Here is a 23706-nt window from a genome sequence, read left to right as displayed (position 1 = left end):
ACAAAGCTACATGGGGGAGCTTAATCATAACAAACTCAAACTGTTCAGTAGGAAGCATTTCCGTTTGTAGTGCAAAAAAAGCCCTGCATAATTTTCATCACAAAATGTATTTTGTATAAAGAAGGTTCCTATAACTTAATCAGCTACAACTGTCTCCCTCAGTTCCCTCTGCCCAAGCCCCTCGTTAGCAGTCTCACTGACTTACTTCACTGTGCGTTGCTGCCCTTCCTTTTGGCCACATGCCTGGGTTTCTGGGTGAAGTACCATCCTTGTGGTGGAGTGGAATGGTCGACCTGTTCTGTTCCGTAAGGGAAAGGTTTTTGTGGCAATAGGTGGCAGCACAAAACAGCTTTGTTCTGTATTAAAGAGCATTTGAAGTTGAAAAACCGAATCGAAGCCAGCTGTTTGTTTGGGGCTCTGGCCTTGAAAAGTACTTCCTATTCACTAGAGGCTTTTCAGGGCCTGGTATCTTTATCTCTAGGCCATGGGGAAGATTTTCAAAGGCACAAATGGCAATTAGATGCCTAACTTCATTGACTCTCCTTGAGACTTAAGAGCTTGTCTCTGAAAACCTCCCCCTCATCTACACAAAGTTGTAACCAGTTTATTAAACAGGTAAAACTTTACTTGTGTAGACAAACTGCAGTTTGGTGTTGGGCCTCTTGTGATCCAAGTGTGTTTTCTTACCTGGGGTTCCCCTCCTTGTCCAAGCCAGCTCTTCACACTCCATCCCTGTCGTGGGTGATGTGACAGAAACCTCCCTTCCCACCCACCCCCCCTTTCCATCTACCACCATCCCAGTGTCTGGAGAGTTGAACGTTTTTCTGTATCAGGGTGGTAAGCAGCACAATGGGCTCTATCTTGACCCTGCTCTTCTGTCTCAAAAAAGATTTCTGCCATCCAGCTCCCTCGGTCCCTGGGTGCTTAAAGAAACCTGCGTTACCCGCCCCCTCCCTTCCCAACACTGCCTCTGGAGCCACTTTCTCTTTCAGTGCCAACTTCTTGCACACTCTTTGTCTCTTGGTGTGCCTACAGGGTTATGCTTCTCTCCCCTGAGACCAACAGTCCTTCTGGATCATCTCCTCTGTTTCCCTCTCTATCAGCCTCCTTCCTCTTCTATTTGGACTCCTGGTCTCATCGCAATCCTTTCTACTTCAGTTTTGGTGACCTCTGCTTTGGCACGGGGACCCCATCTGATCCCCTTGCTGCTTCCTTTGTGGTTCTCGCTCCTCTTTGCCTAACCTTTCCCCGGATCAACGTTCCAGTTCACCAGAATGCTTCTGCTCTGTGTTTCTCATCATCACGTGGCCCGTTTGTGACCATTGCTTCATCTCCTTCAACACTGCGTGCTTGTCTGTTGGCCCTCTCCCCTGCCCAGATGTGACCTACAGTCTGTTGATGTCAGTGACTCTTGAACCATTTTCATCTTCCCCTCTCCCTTCTCTCTATCTTTTGTTGACTCCGCTGACCCCGCCTACTCCACTCCGTCACTCTTCCACTCCTCTCATCTCCAGCAATGTCCATTCCAGCAGGCTCCAACCTCTGCCAAAAGTCTTGTGAGCATGCAGGTTTTCTTCGCTGCAGCTCTATTCCCTCTGCCTCCAGTTCGTCACACTTCCTGAGCAAGCCGCACTGCTTTTTCCTCCCTCGCTGACTCAGGGCAACAATTGCAGCTGATTGGATCCTTTGCTGCCTTGGAGTCCCCCTCCTGTACCCTCCAGCAACGGATTCTGCTGACGTCTTCAAAGAGACAGTTGATGAGACCCAACACTACCCCCTTCCCACCCCCAGTAAACTGTCCTCTGCCCCGTTACGCACACACAGGTTTCTTGCCTGCTCGCCTCTAATCTCTCCTCCTGCCTCTTGACATCCTTTGCCCCTTCCCTTTCCCTCCTCTTCTAATTCTCCTCCCCAACCAATATAAGCCTATGCTGGTCTCTTCCAGCCTAAAAAAAGAAAAAGTCCTTGATCCAGTCTGCCTCTCTAACTCGTACCTCAGCTTCCTTTCACCACAGTCTACAGTCATTGCCTTCGAGTTTCTCCATCTCCACCCTTGATCCTCTCCCAGGGAACTGTTCTCTCACCAAGATATCAAATGGCATCTTCTGGCCACATCTCTACTCCGTGCTCCTCCTCCTCAACTGTGATTTGCTATTGACTCAATCATTCATCTCCTTAAAATCTACCGACAGCTTCTGTGACTCCATCCTCTTCTGCTTCTTTTCACGCCTCAGTGGGGATGGTGGTTCTTTCCTCTCCCGCTTTCTGCCAGCGGTCTCATTTCTAAGATCCAGTGTGTAAGAGGATACTCAAATCAAAAGAAAAACCTTTGCCTAGGCAGGATGGATTGGGTGTGATAAAGTAAATCTCTTCCCTTTCTGGATGGCATGACAGTGGTCTGTGGAGCCCTTCCTGATGTTCAGTTGAATGAACATTTAAGCACCAGCCAATATAAAGGGACTTTTGCAACTGGGAGGAGGGATGGGTCTGTGAGAGGAATTTTCTCTTTTAAAATGGCCCACACCTCTTGAAGGCTGAAGAACTTTCATCTTCTGATTGTATGATCTTTTCTTCCTGATGTTCATTCCTGCCTCATGCCCAAATATCCTGTGTGTGACCATTCACTCACTGCTGCATGTGGGGTCCCAACTGGCGGAGGATAGCCTAGGATGGAGAATGATCAGCTGGGAGAAGGTGAATTCTCTGGCAAGCACAAGATCCTGCATAGTGTGGGATGTATCACAATGAACAAACTGCTTCTACATGTAACATTCATTATTCGTTTTATTCATAAGATCCCTAGTCATGGGCCAGACTCCATTGTTCTAGGCATTGTGTAAACACGGAACAAAAAGACAATCCCAGACATCTTACACTCTGAGTATGATCTGAGAGAAAATGATTATGGGCGCCCAAATGAGGGAATAGGAGGAAATGAGACATTTTGTGGTGTATGTATACAGTACCTGGCACCATGGCGTCTTGGTCCATGACCAGGGGTACTAGACACTTCAGGCATAAAAATGAGTTTAAAATAACAGGCACGTTATCTGTAGACATCATAGCAAAGGATGGATTTAGAGGATAACAAGGTAGTGTTTGCATCTATGGAGGGGATTTCTCCCTTATATATGTGGGGCAGCATGGGAGGCATCATGAAAACATTTGTATGAAATCTCATAGGCAATCGGAGGCAGGAGTCAACACCTTGGTAGTGAATGAGAAGCAATTGGATGGTTTCCAAAATGTTGCCTATAGCTAGGTTTCTAAATTACTCCCAAGGCACCTCTTTTTCCACCAGAGGTGCTCTAAGGACGTTTTGTGCAAAATAAAGCAGGTAGGATTTTTCAAAGACATTTTGAAAGTGTTTGACATTCTCATTTTACAAGTAGCCACCCAGCTGTGGGAACGATTCAGGAAAATGCGCATTATTCGCATTCTCTTTCTCTCTTTCCCCAATTAGGTGGAGCAGAACTGGGCAACGCTACAGGGGGGAGAGATGACTATCCAAACGACGCAGGCCTCAGAGGCCACGCAGGCGGTGGCATCGCTGGCAGAAGCAGCAGTGGCAGCATCTCAAGAGATGCAACAAGGAGCAACCGTTACCATGGCGTTGAACAGGTACATGTGAGAGCAGGAGTTACAGAGTAAGGCCCCTGAAGAAGGAGACCTTTCTGCCAGGCTTGCTATCTGTCACGGTGAGGACAGCCCAAAAGCTGGTCATACGTTTGGAAGAAGTTGTCTGGGGTCTTTCATAGTGATTTTTCATAGTGAATTCCCAACCCATCCAAGCCAAAACATGCATAGACCATTTCCTAATATCCCATTGCAATATGAGGAAGCTTGCTGAAATGGAAATTACTGTTAGGGAAGATATCGTTACTGCTTCTCCCTCTCTGTAGAACTGGTACAATTACAGCAGATAAGAGCTACAGTGCGTTAGCAGCACAGCTTAATACACTCCACCTCTCTGTCAACATTATTGAGGACCCCTCAATGGCTTTGGTTTAACCTGGCATGTGGCAGCCTGGTCTCCCTGGATCTGAAATCAGAATCACTCTTCAAGGCTAGTTGTTGGTGTTTCTCCTGTATTTGGTTCTGGAGCCGAGAATCTGCAGTGAACTGCCTGGATTTCTCTTTCTGCTTGGGGAACACTTGGCTTGAAATGAGCCACATAGTTGGTTGGTTGCAGAAGAGCGTTCTGGTGGGGCTATGAAGAACTGGCGTGAGGTTGAGATAGGAGCCTTGCGGAGGTCGTGTTGAAAGACTTGTAGAAGACACTGTTGAGAGAAGGGATCTGAGTGAGCAGACGGAGACTGTCCCAAGCACGAGAAGAGGGAAAAGAATCCAAAGGGCAGGGTATTATTGCGTATTGCCTGAAACCCAACCCTCAGGTTTTCCTACCTGGTTTATCTTATATTTGTGCTTTGCATGTGCACTCAGCCTCTTCAGTCTTGGAGTGTGTATACTGGACAAGGCTTGGTCCTGCCAGGAGAAGAGCATGGACGGCTGGGTGTTAGTGCAGGACTCCAGGAACTCTACACCAGTCCACTTGTTAAAACAGCCACTGTCATACTAGCTACATTCCACAAATGCTTCCACATTTCCATGGCAGCAGGATCCAGGCCAAGCCCAGAATTATTTCTCGGCTGTGTCAAGCAGATCTTTCCTCTCCTTCCCGCCCCCCAGTCCCACCTCTCCCCCTTTGGTACCAAACAGGGCCACATTTTAATCAATGGGCGAGGGTGCTGCTGAGTCACTTGCAGTGCCTCTGCATTACTCCCAGTAAGAGGCCAGGACGGGGACCCAGGCTCGGGTATCTTTCGGAACATGGTCTCATCTGCCACTATGTTATATCCATTAACTTTATGACTGATAAAGACTTGCTGTCTGTGCAGTCACTTTTTTAGAAAACCTGGGTCACTCTTTTCAAGGGATGATATGAAAATTGACTCCACCCCACGTATTCATAACGTTGTAGAGAAAGCCTACTGTCACAAAGTCCACCCTTCCCCACCTTCTAGGGTGGCCACTTCCAGTAGTCATCACAAGAACTTTTAAAGGACAGAAAGAACAGGAATGTGGCCATTATTTTAGGCTGTTCCACTGCTTAACGCATCTCTGTATCAGGAGCGGTTATTGAAGCTATAACAGTAAAAGTGGTGTTCTACCAAGCCTATTCGTGCATGATTTATCTCTTTCTCATAGAATCATAGAACACTAGAACTGAAGGGATCTTGAGAGGTCGTCAAGTCCAGTCCCCTGTGCTCACGGCAGGACCAACCACCATCTAGATCATCCCTGATAGATGTCTGTCTAACCTGCTCTTAAATATCTCCAGTGATGGAGATTCCACAACCTCCCTCGGCAATTTATTCTGGTGTTTAACCACCCTGACATGCAGGAAGTTTTTCCTAATGTCCAAACTTAATCTTTCTTGCTGCAGTTTAAGCCCATTGCTTCTTGTCCTAACCTCAGAGGCCAAAGAGAACAATTTTTCTCCCTCCCCCTTGTAACATCCTTTTAGATAATTGAAAACAGCTATCATGTCCCCTCTCAGTCTTCTATTTTCCAAGCTTAAACAAGCCCAATTCTTTCAGTCTCCCCTCATAGCTCATGTTTTCTAGACCTTTCATCATTTTTTGCTCTTCTCTGGACCCTCTCCAGTTTCTGCACATCTTTCTTGAAATGCGGTGCCCAGAACTGGACACAATACTCCAACTGAGGCCTATTCAGCGCAGAGTAGAGCAGAAGAATGACTTCTCGTGTCTTGCTCACAACACTCCTGTTAATGCTGGAGTGCCCATATCCTATTGTGTAGCTACTTTTCAGCAGCTCGAAAATAAATAACAGGGTTTGCTTCTGAAAATCACTGTCCTTAGTGGAAATAATTGTTCTTCCTTTATCTCTAGTAGCAATCCGAGGGGTCCTGGCAATCTCTCTCTCTTTAGCCAGCTCTGTATTTCCGGAGGGAGTGGGGAAACCTGCAACAAGAGCTTCAAGAGGTGAGATGAGGTATTCAGTAAGCATTTTGGCTGCTCTAGTTACATATGGGTGAGAACAAAGTACACTTTTGGGACAATACAAAGGCCGGCTCTTGTGCTGTGGTAGTGCAGGTTGCTTTCTGTTAGCGGCAGAGTAATGGTGCCTCAGGAGGTCTTGTTAACAAGCTGCAATGCAGCTGAGCTGATTCCAGTGTTTATCACAGGTAAGGGAGAGTTCGGCTGCCGGCAGAAATAGAAGTGTTGAGATGTTGACAGTGGCCGCAATTGGGAAGTGTATGCGAGGGTGGGCATATATGGATTTGTTTTCCTCAGGGGCGAGGGGTGTGATTTATGCAAGCCCTGACATCTTACCCACCCTTTGCTTTACATCCTTCATGTAGGCCTGTGGTATGGCTACCAGCCTACGTGACCGCACATGATGCATTAATTGGCTGCAAGTCTTAGAACATAAGAATGGCCCTACTGGGTCAGACCAAAGGTGCATCTAGCCCAGTAGCTTGTCTGCCAACAGTGGCCAGCACCAGGTGCCCCAGAGGGGGTGGACCGAAGACAATGATCAAGCGATTTGTCTCCTGCCATCCATCTCCAGCCTCTGAGAAACAGAGGCCAGGGGACACCATTTCTATCCCCTGGCTAATAGCCTTTTATGGACCTAACCTCCATGAAATTATCTAGCTTCTCTTTAAACTCTATTATAGTCCTAGCCTTCACAGCCTCCTCTGGCAAGGAGTTCCACAGGTTGACTACACGCTGTGTGAAGAACTTTCTTTTATTAGTTTTAAACCTGCTACCCATTAATTTCATTTGGTGTCCTCTAGTTCTTCTATTATGGGAACTAATAAATAACTTTTCTTTATCCGCCCTCTCCACACCACTCATGATTTTATAGACCTCTATCATATCCCCCCAGTCTCCTCTTTTCTAAACTGAAAAGTCCCAGTCTCTTTAGCCTCTCTTCATATGGGACTCTTGTTCTGGATTGACTCAAGGAGCATAGTCCTCCTTCTCTACCACCACCTCCTTCAGCAGTCCTGACAGTGAGCTGAGGTTTCCCACCTCTCTCTTCGTGGCTCTGTCACTAGGCCTCGAGGACACCCCAGTCCATAAGAGCTGGCTACTGTTACCAGCTTTGGCAGGTTTCTACTTGGTTTTAGTACAAAGCTGCCCTCTGTAGTGTACACCTCGTCACTCCATCAGGTGCAGGCATGGTATCTAGGGGTCCCTGGAGAAGTAGCATCATTGTAACTAGCAGATGTGTGCAGGTGTGGCACACGAAGCAATTGCTGGAATGGGTTTAGGGATGGGATTCTTAGGAGCACCTTCCAGCAAGAGAGGACGAAAGGGAGGGCATGTAAATGAGTTAGTGGATAAACCTGGGGAGCTCAACATAGGTGGACAGAGCATTTATAAAACAAAACACTATTACTATTTTCAGGGAGGCAGTCATTCATTGCGATGCTAAATTACCCTTGAAAGTGGATTTAAATATGAGCCACTCCTGCCTGCGCAGCTCCTGCAAGTGAAGTCTGTTTATTTTAGCCAGTCTTCCCATGCTATAAATGTCTTTTTGCCGGTGCAGATTTTCAGGAGATCTGGCATAACTTCCTAGGCAAAAAGAGGTGAGAAGGCAAAAAACCAAGATGATACGGTCAAATACAATGGGAATTATTTTGAGCCAAACAGGTGTCGTTTAGAAATGAGACTCCAAGCCAGGTCATCTGGAAGGAGCGTATACTCTATGATGGAAATTAAAAAGGTCAAGAGGGAAGGACATAAAACAAATAACACATAGGAAGCCTGCAAGAAAAGCTGTGGGTGGATTTGGACTACTATGGAGCAATTAAGGAAGTTCTTAGGGAAGCTAAATGACGACTTTGCATTCATCTTCACTGCCGAAGATGCATCTGCTTGTTCAGATAGTCTAGGTGAAGCACTGTCAGATATTCAGCTCTCTAAAGAAGAGGCTCTGGAGCAAACACATGAATAGCACAAGTCACTCAGCTGCTACCCTCTCATTAAAATGAGCTATTAAACCACTAGGTAGCAAAATGTTTGGCTTTGGATTAAAGGAGCTGAAGTGATCAAGAGAAAAACTGACCAGTGAGCTTGACTTCAGGGGAAGGTGAATTGGTTGAAACAATTACTGAAGGTAGAATTACAACAGATGGAGGAAATGGGGTTTTGATGGGGAAAAACTAGTACGGTTTCTGCACAGGAAGAGCCTGTCTCTCCAGTTTGTTAGGGCTTTTTGCATAAGGTCCAATCGCTTGCTATAACTTACCTGGGCTTCTCAAAAGTCGCTTGCAAAAGGCTATTACATGTGCACTAAGAGGGATTTTATAATAGGAGAAATTAGAGATTGGAAGGGCCAGTTGGGTCATTTTTACAAATGTGAGGCTGGAGAGGGCCTTGAGAAGGCCTAATCCAGCTCCCTGCGCTGACGCAGGGCCAAATAGACCTTGACCGTCTGTGATGGGTGTTTCGCTAACCTGTTCTTAAAAGCGTCTGATAACAGGGATTCCACCGCTTCCCTGGGCAGCCTATTCCAGAGCTTGATAGTTGGGAAATGTTTCCTAGTAGCCAACTTCTCTTGCTGCGGGCGAACTTGATAGATTCCTATCTTCAGTGGACATTGAGAACAATTGCGCATAATCCTCTTCGTAACAGCCCTTAACAGATTTGACGACTGTTTTCAGGACCCTCCTCAGTCATCGGGACTCAAGAATAAACAACCCCAGTTTCAATTAACACGTTAACCTTAATAGGTCAGGTTTCCTTAACCGTTTTTTCTTTTTTCTTGCTCTCTTCTGGACTCTGTCCAGTTTGTCCACATTTTTCTTAAATTGTGGTCCCCACAGGTGGATACAGTGGCCCCAGCTTAGCTCTCACCCTTGCTGAGTATAGCAGGGCAGTTACTAGAGATATTAACATGTAGCCAAATGTCAATGTTAAGCCGGCTCCCCACGAGCCCCGGATCTGCACAGCCACCTATCCCCCTCACTCCAGCGTTGCTGCCTCTAATAGAGAGGTAGCAGCATGGAAGATGTGGGGGGCAAGCGGGAGTTGGTACATGCAGGAAGCTGGTTTTCAAGCCAGCTCCCTACACGTGTTGGCTTACATGAGTTGCTTCTCTTCTTCCTCCTTCCCCTGCCCGCCCCCCCCCCCCCGCTTCGCTGCCCTCCTCCCACGCTACTGCCTCTCTGTCAGAGGCAGCAGTGCAGGGGAGGGGGCAGGCAGGAGCCAGTGTTCAGGTGGAGCTGCCTTTCCCTCCCCCACACTGCGCTGCTGCTTCTATCAGAGGCGGCAGCATAGGTGGGGGGGAGCAGCCTCTGTCCACCCCAGGCCCTGGCTTACCGTGGTCAGTGGCTGCTCCATGGGATGCCGGCACAGCAGTCCGCGGGGAGCTCAGGCCCCTCATGGACGGGGGCTGCCACCGCCCTGTGCTGTATCAAAAGCAGCAGCGCAAGGCAGCAGGGGGGAGCTAGTTTTTAAATTGGCTCCCTTCTGGGCTGGCTCCCGCCTGCCACCCCTAGCGCAGAAGCAGCAGCACGAGATGACGGAGCTCCCTGGGAGTGTGGCCGGGAGTGCACTGGCTGCTGGCCCCACCCCCAGGGACTGTCGAATAATCACGTAACCACTAAGATTTGATGTGGTTACATGACTCTTCAATTACACACTATCTAACATCCCTAACAATTACCTCCCATATCTTACAAATAACCGTGTTAGAGCGGCATCACATTGTTGGCTCATGTTCAATTTTTGATCAGCTATAACCCCCTGACCCTTTTCAACAGTACAACTAGTCACTTAGGGTGTGTCTAAACTACACCCCTCTGCTGACAGAGGGATTTAAGGGTGTTTTCATTCCAGTTCGTTCAAGGTCATTTTGAATTCTAATCCTGCCCTTCAAAGTACGAGCAACCACTCCCAGCTTTGTGCCATCCACAAATGTTATAAGCATCCCCTCTACTCTGTTATGCAAGTCAGTTAGGGCCAGTTTTGCCACCCACCTTATAGTAATTTCATCTAGGCCATTTCATCTGGTCCATCTTAGCCCTCTTCCACACTAGGGCTACGTCTAGACTGCAAGCCACTTTCGAAAAAAAGCGTCTAGACTACAACCAGTAATTTCAAAAAAGCAAGCCGCTTTTTCAGAAGAGAGCACCCAGGCAGTCTGGATGCCCTCTTTTGAAAAAGCACAGTTTGCATTACGTAGCGCCTTTTTTTGAAAGCGCACTTTTGAAAAAAGGTGTTATTCCTCGTCAAACGAGGTTTTCCGCGGTCGAAAAAACTGCCGCGTTCTTTTGATTTACTTTCTAAAGAACGCGGCAGCAGTCTAGATGCAGGGGAAGTTTTTTCGAAAAAAGACCACTTTTTTCGAAAAAACCCTGTAGTCTAGACACACCCTAGGATTGTTCACGACATGAGCATTTCCGTTCCTTTGGCCTAGCGAGAGCTCTTACCACCCCCATGTGTGGGCTCTCCTTCGGTGGCAGCTGGTGAAAGCCAAGCACCCCAGCGCTCCCTTTCTCTAATTGTTCTTTTTCTTTTCTTGTCTGCAGTGAAGCAGCCGCTCACGCTGTCGCCACGCTTGCGGAAGCCACCCTTCAGGGGGGAGGACAAATTGTCCTGTCCGGTGAAACGGCAGCAGCCGTGGGAGCGCTTACTGGAGTCCAGGATGCTAATGGTAAGAGCAGATAAATATTTAATTGGATTTAATTTTGTTTTCTACTCAAACCCTCAAGTCCTGGCCGACGGGATGAGTCAGAACAAACCCAGCCCATGCAGGAAACAAGGGGAGGAAGTTCCATTTTGAATGGTGACAAACCAGGAGCTTTGCTTAGCAAGAAGCTAGTGCTGATTCCCCAAGGGAAAGTTATCGGGGATGTTGGGCTTTTTTTTTTTTTTTTTTTTGCTATAAGGAAGGCTTCACCATTAGGAGCATCATAAGCCAGGTTTCACCTTTTTAAAAGGGCTTTGCTGCCCTCTTAGGCCAATGAGATGGCCTTGGAAGTTGAAGTGGCAAAGAATTTGGTTGAGAGGTGCCTGCAAAGTGCTGCCCTCCATGTTTCCTTGCCACCCAGAGGACTTTTTCACATGTTCCTCTTTGGTTACTGGAGAATTGTCACTAGATACTGAGTATCTACTTTTGTGGCACCTTCCATACCCGTGAATTCATCCCTGCTCTGTCTATTTTCATTTAGCACAGTTCAGGCTCTTGCTTGCTTTCTTTATAGGCCTTTCTGTGGTACACCTCACAGTATCTGAGTGCCTGTTCTGAGTGGTATCTACTATAATTAGCCAACCGCAAATTGCTGTGGTAGTGGTTATTAATCTTAGCAGAGTACCTAATCAGAGTCCCTCTGTCTTAGGCAAATATCAGATAATATTAACCAGCCACATGTAACTGTCCCATGTTATGCCTTTGCTCAACTGCCAAAGTAAATAAAACATTGCTTTCCAAGTTCACGGATGAAATGCATTAGTTAATTCAAAACGACTTGATGATGCAGTTGAATTTAAGTTATTGTCTGTGCTTAAGACATGTGTAACATGCCCAGTTATAAGGTAATGCAGCGTTAAAAGATTGAACTATTTTAAATTTGATAATGCCAAAGGAAACGGTCCCAGGATTACCAGTGTGCAAAGTGATGGCCGTTGTCTTTTGGTCTGTTCCGTATTGAAAGCAGCACCTTTAATAGTGTAGGCCTCATATTTGACCCACCTTGAAATAATTGGTTAGGAATGTTCTTTATGTTCTAAAACATCACCAGTCTGTTGTCGGAAAATGCAACCAAAAAAAACCAGTAGCAACGTTCACTAATAACATTGCACTTGGTTTTGTTGCTATGGAGTCAACTGGCCTGAAGAGGGAGCACGAATTAACCTGTAAATCCTATTTCTAAATCTATACCTTATTTGAGGGTGTTATTGCCTGCCCCCTACCTCTCAAAGAAGTAAAAGAAATGGAATTGTTTTGGGTAGGACAGTAGGGAATCTGGATTTACCAACACAAGGGCCGGGAAAGAAAGGGCATTTTATTTCCAGGAAGGTTTTACAATGTCAGACTTGGAAAAGCACATTGGTGTCCCTTTAAGAATAAAAAGTGGGTTAGCTAATCTGTCAGGCCTCTTCCTTTTGGTCTGTGTCCAAAGTGCTTTCATGCTCTGAATTCCTCTGGACAGTTCCCCGCCTAGACTCACTCCAGGATCTGAGTCACTCTACCTCATTCATCCAGCATTAAAATGGTTTTAATGCAAGATGGCTTTCACAGCAGACTTCGAAATCAGATGGGATTTACAATGCATTTAGGAAAGAGACTGTTGTTTGCGGCATTTTTCTCTGCGCAAAACCTCACCCACGGTCCCTCCCCTTGTTTCCTCTCCTCTTCGATTGCTCTAATCTCTGGTGGCATTAAAGGGGAAGGTCTTTGTCTCGGCAATAGTCCTTGGAAGCACCAGGCAGTTAGTTTTATTATGTAACCAGCTAATACATCTCCCCATAGGGTAGGAAGGCGACTTTGATATCATTTCCCGCTGTCTGCCCTCCATTCCCAGACGGGAGAGGAATTTTCAGCTTCTGTATCATCATTCAGATTTTGTGTCCCCAGCCACCCGTGCATGTAGCTTTTCTAGTTGGAGTTCTCTCCTGCTACCAAGGTAAAGGATCTGCCAGAGTATACACATTTACACATCTGATGTAGCCAGTCAGTAGCCAAGCTGTTCGGAATGCAATTCCATCAGTGGGAGATTAAATGTGAGTGGCTGGATGTGATTAGCTGCAGCAAAAGAAAGGGCAGCTATCTTAGATCAGTGACTGAGTTTACCAGCAAATTCTCCTTGCCCAGTGATTCGGATAAAGACTGAACTTGCTAATATTGCCAATCAGTGTTCCTCTCTAAAACTCCTTTGCCTTTCGCTAGCTTCTACCATGCAAGGATGCCAACATATTTTACCAGTGTTGATTTCCATATGTCTCTGGGTTGTGTTCTGAGGCCTGTTACACTCATTGTATGGGTAGCTAAATGGAGGCAAGAGAGTTTAACAGACTTGCCCAAAGTCATGCAGAGACACGTTAACAGAGCAGGGACTAGAACCAAAGGGCTTGTCTACACTGGCAAGTTACAGCGCTGTAACTCTCTCACTCAGGGGTGTGAAAAAAAGCCCCCCTGCACTGAGCGCTGCCAGTCACAGCTCTGTAAACAGGCTCCTAGTGCTGTTAGCTACTTCCCTCAGGGGGACGGTTTACCTAGAGCGCTCACAGAGCTCTCTCCCAGCGCTGCAGCCGCCACCCCAGCTGCGTTTTAATGTTCTGAGTGTAAACAAAGTCTAAGTGTCCTGACTCCTGTTCTTTTACTTCAGCCACTGGACAAAATTCTTCCCTCCTTGTTTGGCTATGTTATGTCTCTCCATTCTATTGTTGTTTTTCCATCTGCTGTCAGGAAGTGATACCCCAATTCCAGGAGAAACACACTGATCACAAAGGGGAAAACGTCTCTTTGTACCTGGAAGAGGGCTATGGGTATTCCTATGAGCAGGATCAGAGGGGTAGCCGTGTTAGACTGGATCTGCAAAAGCGACAAGGAGTCCTGTGGCACCTTAAAGACTAACACATGTATTGGAGCATAAACTTTCATGGGCAAAGACCCACTTTGTCAGATCATGAATCTGACGAAGCGGGTCTTTGCCCACGAAAGCTTATGCTCCTATACATCTGTTTGTCTATAACAGTGTTTCCCAACCAGGGTTCTGTGGACCATCATCAGGGGTGCCGCAAGAAATCATGGAATATATAAATACAATTTTTTTTCTTACAATGTAAGCTAACATTATATTAAAACAGCTCTTCACAAATAAATTTTCTTGACAATAATTTAGCAGTAATTGAATTGCGCTCCCCTCTGTCAACTTTTTCTGGCTAAGCAAACGTTTTCATAGGTAGGAGTTCCTCAGAATATGAAAAATTATTTTAGGGGTTCCTCCATGGGAAAAAGATTGGGAATCACTGGTCTATAAGATGCCACAGGACTCCTTGTCACTTATGAGGAGTAACACTTACAGCTAAGGGAACTCAAATCTCCTTCATTGCAGTTTCTCCTTTTTCTGGCATATCTGGTGTTGTCAGGGTACAGGCGCTGATAATCCAACAGGCGAAGCCCTTGCCTCAAACGCTGTGTTCTTACACCATTGGAAAGAAGACGCTGCACTAGTCCAGATAGATTTCACTACAGCCCCGTTTGTCTATGTGCAAGGGCTCTGACGGGAGAAAATGGACTGCGTTGCAAGCACAGGGCTAGGGTTAGGCGCCTGCCTCCACGTGGAAGGGGAAGCAGCTTAATTCCCACGGAGGAGCAATAGCTGATAGCAGGAGACGGCCCCAGCCTGCTTTTAAATGAAGGGGGCACGGAGACAGACTCTTGAAGTTTGTCAGGAAGGAGACACTGCGGCAGAGCCCAGCAAAGCAGTTCCCGTTTACTAGCTCTCTTCTTGGCATAGCTTCCCTTTTCACATGGCTCCGAGGGCTGAGATCATCTTTGGGGATACACTTTCTCAGTGAGGTGCCATTTTTAAATATAGAGGAATGTGCGTACGTGTTGTTTAGAGCGCGCCCCTTGGCCAGGGCAAGGCAGATATGCCAAAGGCAGACCGCAACCCCTGCCCCACAGAGCTTAGGTTAATAGTGTCAGTGGGTCCGTTGTATAACAATTTACAAACCCAGAGTGGCCAGCGGGAAGCCCTGGCAGAATAAATGGCTTTTTTTCCCACGACCTGGAGGAAGAGGAAGGGTGGTTGGTGTGAGTGAGCTGGTAAGGATTCCCAGCTACAGATGGGAGGTTAAAAGAAAGCATGAAGTTGGGAGCCGGGAAAGGAAATGGGACTGTCAAGAAGGAAGCTTGCATTGATCTCCGTGGTTCCCAAACTTTTTGGCATCACGCCCCCTTTTTGATTTTTGAGAAATCCTCAGGCCCACCGAGCCCCCAAAAATAGCAGCAAAACTTGTTGAGAAAAAAAAAGAAAAGAAAAGGAACTAACGGGGGCCGAAAAACAAAAATAGCAGCAAAACTTGGGAGCGGGGAGGGAGGGGAGATTGACAGTGGTGAAGCACTGGAATGGGTTACCTAGGGAAGTAGTGGAGTCTCCATCCCTAGAGGTGTTTAAGTCTCGGCTTGACAAAGCCCTGGCCGGGTTGATTGAGTTGGGATTGGTCCTGCCTAGGGCAGGGGGCTGGACTTGATGACCTTCTGAGGTCTCTTCCAGCTCTATGGTTCTATGACTGGGGTTGGGGTGGGGGTGAGGACCTGTGTACCTCGTGCCTCCCCTGGAATTTCTTCCTGCCCCGCCCCCCCCCCCCCGGGGGCATGCCCCTCAGTTTGGGAACCCTTAGAGAGAAATTGCTGAGGGTACATGGGGGAACTAATTATACTGACTTGAGCTGGGTACAACCAGTGTGCAAACGTATGTACCTCTCCCTCACCCCTCCAAAATCTCTGCTCATGCACCTCAATCCTGACTGGTAGCACCCCCTGCTTTTGCATTCCTGGGCCCCAGTTCTAGCTTGCCTAGTTTCCCTCAGTTCTGACAAGTAGACCCTTTGCTTTCCTGCTCCAGGCATGTGTTTGGCTAGGACTACTAATCATACTAATTTGTCTGCTGGTTTTCTGCCCTGGGTGCAGATGGGCATGACGTTGAGCCGGCAGACGAGATGTAAATTTCTCAATAACAATTTTCATCCTGACCGAAGTGAGACAGGCTTACTGGCGAGGGCGAGGCAGGATTATCAGGCTGTGATGAAAGCAGGGCGAGAGCATTAGGACGGTTTGACGTGAGCAAAGGGGGATTATCGAGCTCTGCGCTTTTGCAAACAAAGGAAATCGGCATCTGCACAGAAACATGCCTCTCGAGTGAGTTTAGGGCAAACAGGCAGTTAGATGGGTATTTCTCATTTCAAAGGGGCGGGCACTTTGCAGCTTTCAATCAGCATGTGATGGCAATTAGCGATGCGATCGAGAGAGAAAAATCAGATGAAACGCAGCAAATCGCTGCTTGCTTGAGGGATCTTGCTTCTTGGGCAAGATCAAACTAAGGAGCAGCTATCAAGCAGTTTCTAGCACCATGTAAAGGACTGCGCAGATAAGACCCAGGAGAGTGTGTCTGCGTGGCAGGGGGACTTCCACACATGTGGCGAGAGTGTCAGGCTCTGTACAAACTCTTCCAATTCAAAGCATGTCAGGGGAAGGCGCCCGGGGCCCATTCCCTGCATTGTGTCCCCCAATGACCTGGATAACAAAAATAAAGAACAAGGCACTAGTACGTAGGACAAACCTGTCGAGTAAGTAGCTACCTGTGTTTGCCTTTGAATGCCTCAGGCGCAGAGCAGTGATGATCTGCTTACTGTTAGTGGCCTGTTGTACAATAAAAACCCAAAGGGAAATTCACAAACTACCTTTCAAAATATGTTTCCCAAGTCAGTCTCGCTTTCAGAGCAGTGTTGAGTGGAATAGCAGGGGGAGGGCCAAATTAGAGCTACGTGTAGAGTTGCCAGATGGTTTCTGAAAAAAATACCAAACAAAAAAAAAAAAAACCAAAAACCCCAACCCTGAGTGGTGTTAGGCAAAAAAAGAAAAAAGCATGGCCCCTTTAAGAAATGCTTTTGAGGCTTTTTGGCACTAACAGGCTGCTGGCAGCCGCCCGCCATCTTGCCTCCCTGCGCAGGGCTGGACAGCTCCCCTGTGGAACCTGGTAGATGAGCACTAGGGTTGCCAGACTGCCTCCGTATTGAGCCGGACAGCTTGGGATTTTCGCCTCCTTGGCTGGGAAAAAATCAGAAAATTCCGGACATTTTAGGTGTCTGGTATTTTCTGAATTTTTTTTTACCGGACAGAAGGCAAAAATACCAGACTGTCGGGTTCGCTACTGGACGCCTGGCAACCGTAGCTTCGTGAACCAAAAAGGAGAGGCAGAAGTCCTTGTAGGTCCTGAGAGGTGAGAGGCAGGAGTTTAAATCGGCTATATTCAGGCTGGCTGGGGGGCGTTCAAACAGGGCCTGAAGTCAAGGTACGGAAGAGGATCATAGCAGTTTGCATGGACCAGAAGAAGGGAAGGGCCAGTGTTTTCTGTGTCCTATAACTGGCAAAGGTTTGCATGTGCACGCTCCCCTCCTTCCCTGCTCGCATCCAGAACCTGCAGAAAGCAGGGGAGTCAGGAAAGTCGCTTCTTTAACGACGGACGAACTGCAGGCGTCTGCTCACGTGCCACAAACGGCTCAGTGCTGTGTGCTTCCTCTCCCTCCCCGGTGCTGCTGCAGTGAGTCCCAGCCCCTGAATGAAAGCTTAGCGGTGGCTGCGCCTGCGGATGCTCAGCTCCGAGGATGGGCAGCATTGTGAGAACCACCCTCCCCTCTGGGCTCAGCAGCTGGGATCCCCCTTCCTGCTGCACTGACTGTTCTCGTTTGCCCGGCGTGGGGCCCTGCTAGCCCGGAACAATGTTCGCGCCCCTTTAGGAGCGGCTACTTTAAAACACAGGCCACAGGATTGCGCATTCTTGTCATTATTGAGCATTAATCTTTGCCAGCACTGGCTGTCCCCAGCTCAGGCTGGCTTTTTGGCCCTGGGCTTTGCTGGGTCCTGAGCTCCTTTGCTTTGACACACAGGTCCGGTGACGAGATGCCTCCTGCCATTAGTATTATTTGTCTGCCCACTAAGTAGGGCTAAAAATAGTCTTGCTGAAAACTGGATCCTGGGCTGCCCTGGCTGCCTGCTTTCTTCTTCCCTCCAAATACTCGGGTCCCCCCAAGAACGAGGGTGGGCATGTGGCAGGCTCACATGCTCTAAGCCAGCTTGTCATAAGGCCTTGAGTACAGGGAGGAAGGGTTTGTCCAGTGGTTAGAGCAGGAAGTGGAGCTGGAAGCCGAGGTTCCGTTCCTATCTCTCCTGCTGGGTGACCTTGGGCAATTTGCTTAACCCCCGGTGGGTCCAGATGTAGGACAGATGACTGCAGGGCTTTGAGACTCCTGGATGAAAGGCTCCTGATCAATGCAAAGTGCACCCGATAACTGGCTCCTGCTTTCTTCTCGCCACTGGGATCAGCTTGGTGGGAGGAGGGGGTGTCCCAGCCAGTTTGGGTGCTCCTGTCACGCTCCTGACTCTGCCCCAGCAAGCGCCCTTCAATTCTCAGGCTGCCCTTTTCATCCCTGCAAGCTCTGCTCGAATCAAGTCATTTGCAAGGAGAGGGGGTCCACATCTGTGGTTGGCTCTGGCTTGGATTTGTGTTGAATTACCTATTAGGTGCAATCCGATACACTCCAAAGACACCCCCCCCCCTTTGCTTCTCAGGGTCATCTCTGTGAGCCATGGACGGTTTGCAAGTCTCCAGAGAGCAGGGTGAAGTCTGTCAGCCATTGGGAGTTCCCCCAAGTCCCCTTTCAGCTTGAACGTGGCTTGGAGCATCTCTGGGATCTAGTTAGTTTTCAGGCTTTCTCATCAGTACAGTGAACGATATACCCTGTCTGCAAGCGCTGCTTCCCGGCTCCCTGGTGACCTTGTAGCATCTCCCCTACCTCCCTTGCCCTCCCCGGCTCCCCCTCCCCCTGAGAGTTTTGACATCCACTCCTATTACCAGGCAGCTGAGACTTACAGTCCCTCCAGCTGTCACAGCGGATGCTGCCCTGGTTTAAGCACAGGGCCATTTACCTTCCACGTGTCATGAATTAGGGAAAACAGACAGGAGGGCTGGGTCTGTTTGAAAATTAAAGCTGATTACGAGGCATTAACATTACATTTAAAGAAATAGCAGCCCTCCCTCCATCAGCACTGCAATATGGTTCCTTTTGCTTGGAGCCGGAGGAGGGCACGCGCATATGACAGACGCATCGGCATCTCCTTGGACCTCTAGTTTTTGTATCTTAAAAATCCCAGCCAGTGGGATTTCCTTTCTGCGGTGACGATTAAAAGCAGTTCTGCTTCCCGCACCGAAATGTAGCCAGTGCAGCTCCGTCCTTCCCGCTGTCACTAGCGTTGTGGTTTCTTCCAAGTGGCTTGAGGGAGCAGCATGCCCAGATCCTGTCAAATTGCCATGGGATTTGGTTGCCTGACTCACTCAAGTCAGTCTCAGGCTTTTGCCTGGGCAGGCGTGATTATGGGGGAGCAACCGTAAGCGGAGGCGGGGAATGTCAGCCGGTTGGCGTTTCCCACTAAGCGGTGTACAAACAGTGAAACATCCCTCAGCTGAACGTCCCTGTCGCGGGACCGAGACTCCATTTTCCAGCCGTGGTGGCCACCGGGAGTGGGGAGGAAGACTCCGCAATGTGCAAGAGGGAGCGCGGTCACAGGACACTGTGGGTCCCTTTTCAGTTGGCACCACCGAGCGCTAACTAAATAACAAAGGGCAATTTGCGTTGCAGGGCTTGTGCTGCAGCGCTGGGTTTGTACACACAGTTGCAGTCGGCAAAGCCTCCATGGATGCATGCCCTGGGAGCGCCTCCCCGCCCGGTCCCATAGCCTTGGCATCCAGAGTCATTTTGCTTGGCTTGCAAATTTATAGCAGGATTTGGCTAACAGTGACAGCAGGAAAAGCTCAGCCCCAAGCTGCCCCTTAAATTCCAGCCAGATTCTCCCTGCTCCACCTAGTTTTAGGGAAGAAGGGGCGCTGCTCCCAGCTCCGCTGCCAAATCCGATTACACACGTACATTTTTCCTTGTGGCAATGCTCAACATTTGCTCGGGGCTCTCAAGATACAGGAGGACACAGGCCCTGCCCCAAAGAGCTTCCATTCTAATAGCAGACACCATGGAAAAAAGTGCCCCGTAACTCAATCTTTCCCACCATCTGAAGTTCCTTGCTCACAATCCTCAGTTGTGTCTCATCCGGCAGCATTGGGCAAGTGCTGTGGTAGCCCTCTCCCTTGGCCAGGGACTTAGCCGAGCTGCCTCCATGAACAGTCAGCTGGGAACGTGTCGGGAGTGGGGAGGGGAGGGCAGGGCACCCACAAGAGGGAGACTTGGAGGAAGGGGGAACTTTTGGCCCTCGTGCCTTCTGATCCTCTGATGTCTGGGTCCTGTGAAGAAGCACCTGCTGCTGCCACCGCTGTGGCTCCTTAGGGTGGAGTTTCAGACTCCCAGCTGGCTGACTTCATTCCTGGGAGAAGCCGATTTTCCTTCAGACCCACGTTGGGAGCCTCGTTTGCCCTTAGCTGCATTGTCATTTCCCTCCCCACACTCCCCCTTGGCAGGCAGGGCTGGCTGCCGTGTTGCCAAGGTGTAACTGGGCTCTCAGAACACCCATGTGCTGCCTGGGGTTACCCTGCCTTGGTCCTGATCTGGAGGGGTTTTACCGCCTCTGTGGCTCTGCGTCACCGGTGAGGCTGGCTGCACTCTGAACTTTTTGATGCAGGTAGGACACAGCTCTTGGCTTCCTGGCAGGCTGCCCACGTGGCTATTAGCTGGTCGAAGCCTGGGCACTCCCCGTTTTTAGGAGAAGTGAAGAGTCCATTAGAAAATGCGATGGCTTGTATTTTTGGGGGAGGAGAAAAGTCGTCTAACCTGAGGGCAGCTACAGGCTCGCTCTTAATGGATGTCAGTGGGCGAGGGATGCAATTTGATCCAAATGGGAAGCTGGCTCAAATCCCAGCAAGCTGTTGTAACTGTATAAGGCATCGAATGAAATGAGAGGTGGTTCCTCCCATAAACTTCCCCTGCAGGCAGAAGAAATCCCTTGTAAGTTAACCTGCAACAGGGGGTTTCCCCCACACGTTTCTGGTGAGTTTAATTTAAAGCACTGACGCATGTTTGTGCCTCTGGCCCTGTAAGGGAGGAACAGGCTTGCCAGGTATGTTCTCTGGAGTTTCTTCACAGTGGTGTCAGACCCAGTCCTCCTCCTTTCTCCTCAGAGTAAGGGCCAGTCAGAGTTGCCTTTGTAGTCCTGTCAGATTCCTCCAATCCCTGGTCTAGACAGAGGCTTCCAACTCGTCACTTCCCCACGTACCAGGATGCAAAGCAGCCTCTCCGGGCACAGAACAGATGGGGCTGAACCTGTTCGGGTCGCAGTTCCCTTAAAAAGCCCATCGCCCATCGTGGAAAACAGGTTAAGAATCTTAAAGAATCATCCAGACCACTTACATTCCCTTATGCTACATGTTTTGCTTCGCCCGTGTGAAGCCTCGTTGCATGGTGTTTATCTTCCTTGAGCAGATCTCTGCAGCACATGCTGATTTAAAATCTACAGGCAAAAACTGTCTTGTGCCTGTAGGACGTAGCTAAGAGGCCGGCCCGTTAGCCATCACTCATGTGAGTTATCTCATTTTAGTCAAGGGAAGGACTCCTGTGAGTACGAGGTAGAGGTGGGGACCTAAAGCTCTGTGTATGGCATAGTGGGGAAGGCAGCACGTGTTTGGGAAGTAATGTGATGATCCGGTCACACAGGACATCGGTGCTTCTGCTTTTATAAAATGTATCACGTGCCTGCTTTTCCGCAAGAGCCAAGCGCTGCTGCTGGCTTTGAGAAGGGGCTGGATGACATTTCTAGCTGCTCCTGCTAAGAAAGGAGTAATCGGCACTCCTACCACAGGATGTCGGCAGATCACGACTGGGCCAGGAAGGAATGTTCTGCCATCCCTGGGCCAGCATGGCTGGCTTTGTCCGAATCATCACATTCTGGCCTCTGCTGGAGATAGAGAACTGCTCCAGAAGGTGGGGGACTCAGATGTGATTTTTCAAACATGAAATGCAAATAGGGACTAGCCACTGGCAAATTCCAACTCCGTCCTTCTTTCACTTCCTGGGGATCCAGCAATTTGTGTCCTTCCCCTCTAGCAAAGGAACAGGGTGAGACGGACATAGGTAGCAAATACCCGTTCCGTGCTCCCCTTGGGTGGCACCTTATGACAGGCCTGAACATGAAACCATTTTTCTCTCGCCCTGTGACCAGGAAGGGCATGTGAATGCCGCTGCTCCTTCTTGCCTTGGGCCGCAAATCATGCCCCCAGCTGCCCTGTGGAGGGCAGCATGTTTCTCTCTTGAGCCCCGTGTCTTCCCAGTGACCTTCTCAGCTCATGAAGACAGCTTGGCTTTGCTGTAAAGCAGCTCATGTGACTGCAGTAATCCGCAGGCAGTAAACAGCTGTGTAGGAAGATTGCAAGAGGAATCGGCCTATTTTTCCGCAGTGCAGACTTTGGCATGAGAACACCAGACTCTGGGTGGTGGCTTCTGCTGCCGCACACCTACCTCTATGCGTTTGATTGGCTGCTTGACACAGCCAATCAAACGCTTCCCCAAGAGCCTGTCTTCCCTTCGGGGCTCAGGCTGCTGCATGCAAGGAGGGCAGTAAAATGGCACAGGGGTGCTAATTGATTGGCCCCCAGAATCCATCAGGAGGCCATGGGGTTTGGAGCAGTTCCAGCTGTCACCGTGAAACCCTTTTTCTCTCGCAGGGAAGAGGGCACAAGGGCTTCTAAGTCCATATGAAGCTGCTAAATACAAAGTGTAAAAACCGGTTGCTCCCGAAGTCGTTTCCCCTGGATCTTTTCCAGCATAGCGGGGGCCTTAATCCGAATTTGACTCCATCGCCCCCCTGAGAGTGAACTCCTTTGGCTTCATTTCTTCCTGAGCAGAAATAACTCTTGAGAGAACTTCCTGTCCTGCGTGACTCTTCTTCTGTGGACTCTCAAATGGCCTTCTCCCTCAGTTGCTATTCCTAGACTAGTCCCTTCTTCAGTATAACAGCTGGAACCATGGTATCTTGGACTCCGCACCAAGGAAGTGCTGACAGCGTGCTCTGTGCGGGTAGAAGCTTCTTGCCCCAAAGATTCCCAGACTGAAGCACAGACACACTGGGGCTATGTCTACACTGGCGGGTTGTTGCACCAGAAGTATGCAAATGAGGCTAAGCGCCTCATTTGCATACCTAATGAGCTGCCATTTTTGCAGAAGAGGCTCTTGCGCTAGAAGGAGCTGTCTACTCTGCCCCTTCTTGCGCAAGAAAAACCCCTCTTGTGCAATGCCGCTACACTGATTATTTTCAGGAATAACGGCATTGCGCAAGAGGGTTTTTCTTGCGCAAGAAGGGGCAGAGTAGACAGCACCTTCTGGCACAAGACCCTCTTCCGCAAAAATGGGAGCTCATTAGGTATGCAAATGAGGCTCGGCGATAGTCCACGCTTAGCTTCATTTGCATACTTCTGGCGCAACAACCCGCCAGTATAGACATAGCTTGGGAGACCCAGAGAAAGGACATTAGCTTGGAATTTGTTCAGAATTCACTGTGGTAGCATTTGCTATTCCATAGCCAATTTACTGATCACAGTAATTTTTCTTTCCCTTTTCGAGGAGAGAATTATTGGGGATCCTGGAGTTCTGAGGATCCCTCAATTTCCTCATCTCTACTTCCCCCCATGGCTTTAGGGAAAGCTGAATCACTATTCATAGGATCCTGTTCACAAGGAACAAAGTGGAGGAGGCATTGATGAGCTAAGTTGTCTGATCTTTGGTTGTTGAGACTCTAGTTTCTAAATTTCTGTAGAATGTGTAGCAAGGGTAGCTGCAGCATGATCGTCCCACATATGATTCCACTGATGGGAATCAGCCCTCTTCAGGTGGGAGCTCCGTTTTCCAGGCAGAGCATAGTTGGTTACCTGCCTATATAATCTTTTGGCTCTCCACTGGATCTGCCCAAAAATGTCAACAGTGTGTGTTTGTGACATGGACAAAT

The 23706-nt window shown here is 48.7% G+C and overlaps 1 protein-coding gene across 3 annotated transcripts in view; it reads left to right on the top strand.

Annotated features, from left to right (window-relative positions):
* NRF1 (nuclear respiratory factor 1) overlaps positions 1–23706 on the top strand; it is a 135395-nt gene that overhangs the window by 92274 nt on the left and 19415 nt on the right. For all 3 annotated transcript variants that reach the window (XM_006120331.4, XM_025183218.2, XM_075925374.1), the window contains 2 exons: positions 3464–3621; positions 10571–10695. In XM_006120331.4, the coding sequence (XP_006120393.1) occupies positions 3464–3621; positions 10571–10695 (283 nt within the window). The remainder of the gene's footprint in view (positions 1–3463; positions 3622–10570; positions 10696–23706) is intronic.

The sequence above is a fragment of the Pelodiscus sinensis genome, chromosome 1 (assembly GCF_049634645.1).
Source record: "Pelodiscus sinensis isolate JC-2024 chromosome 1, ASM4963464v1, whole genome shotgun sequence".
In the NCBI taxonomy this organism is placed as follows: Eukaryota; Metazoa; Chordata; order Testudines; family Trionychidae; genus Pelodiscus; species Pelodiscus sinensis.
The sequence above is the reverse complement of the archived record's forward strand: the minus strand, read 5'-3'. Positions and strand labels throughout refer to the sequence as shown.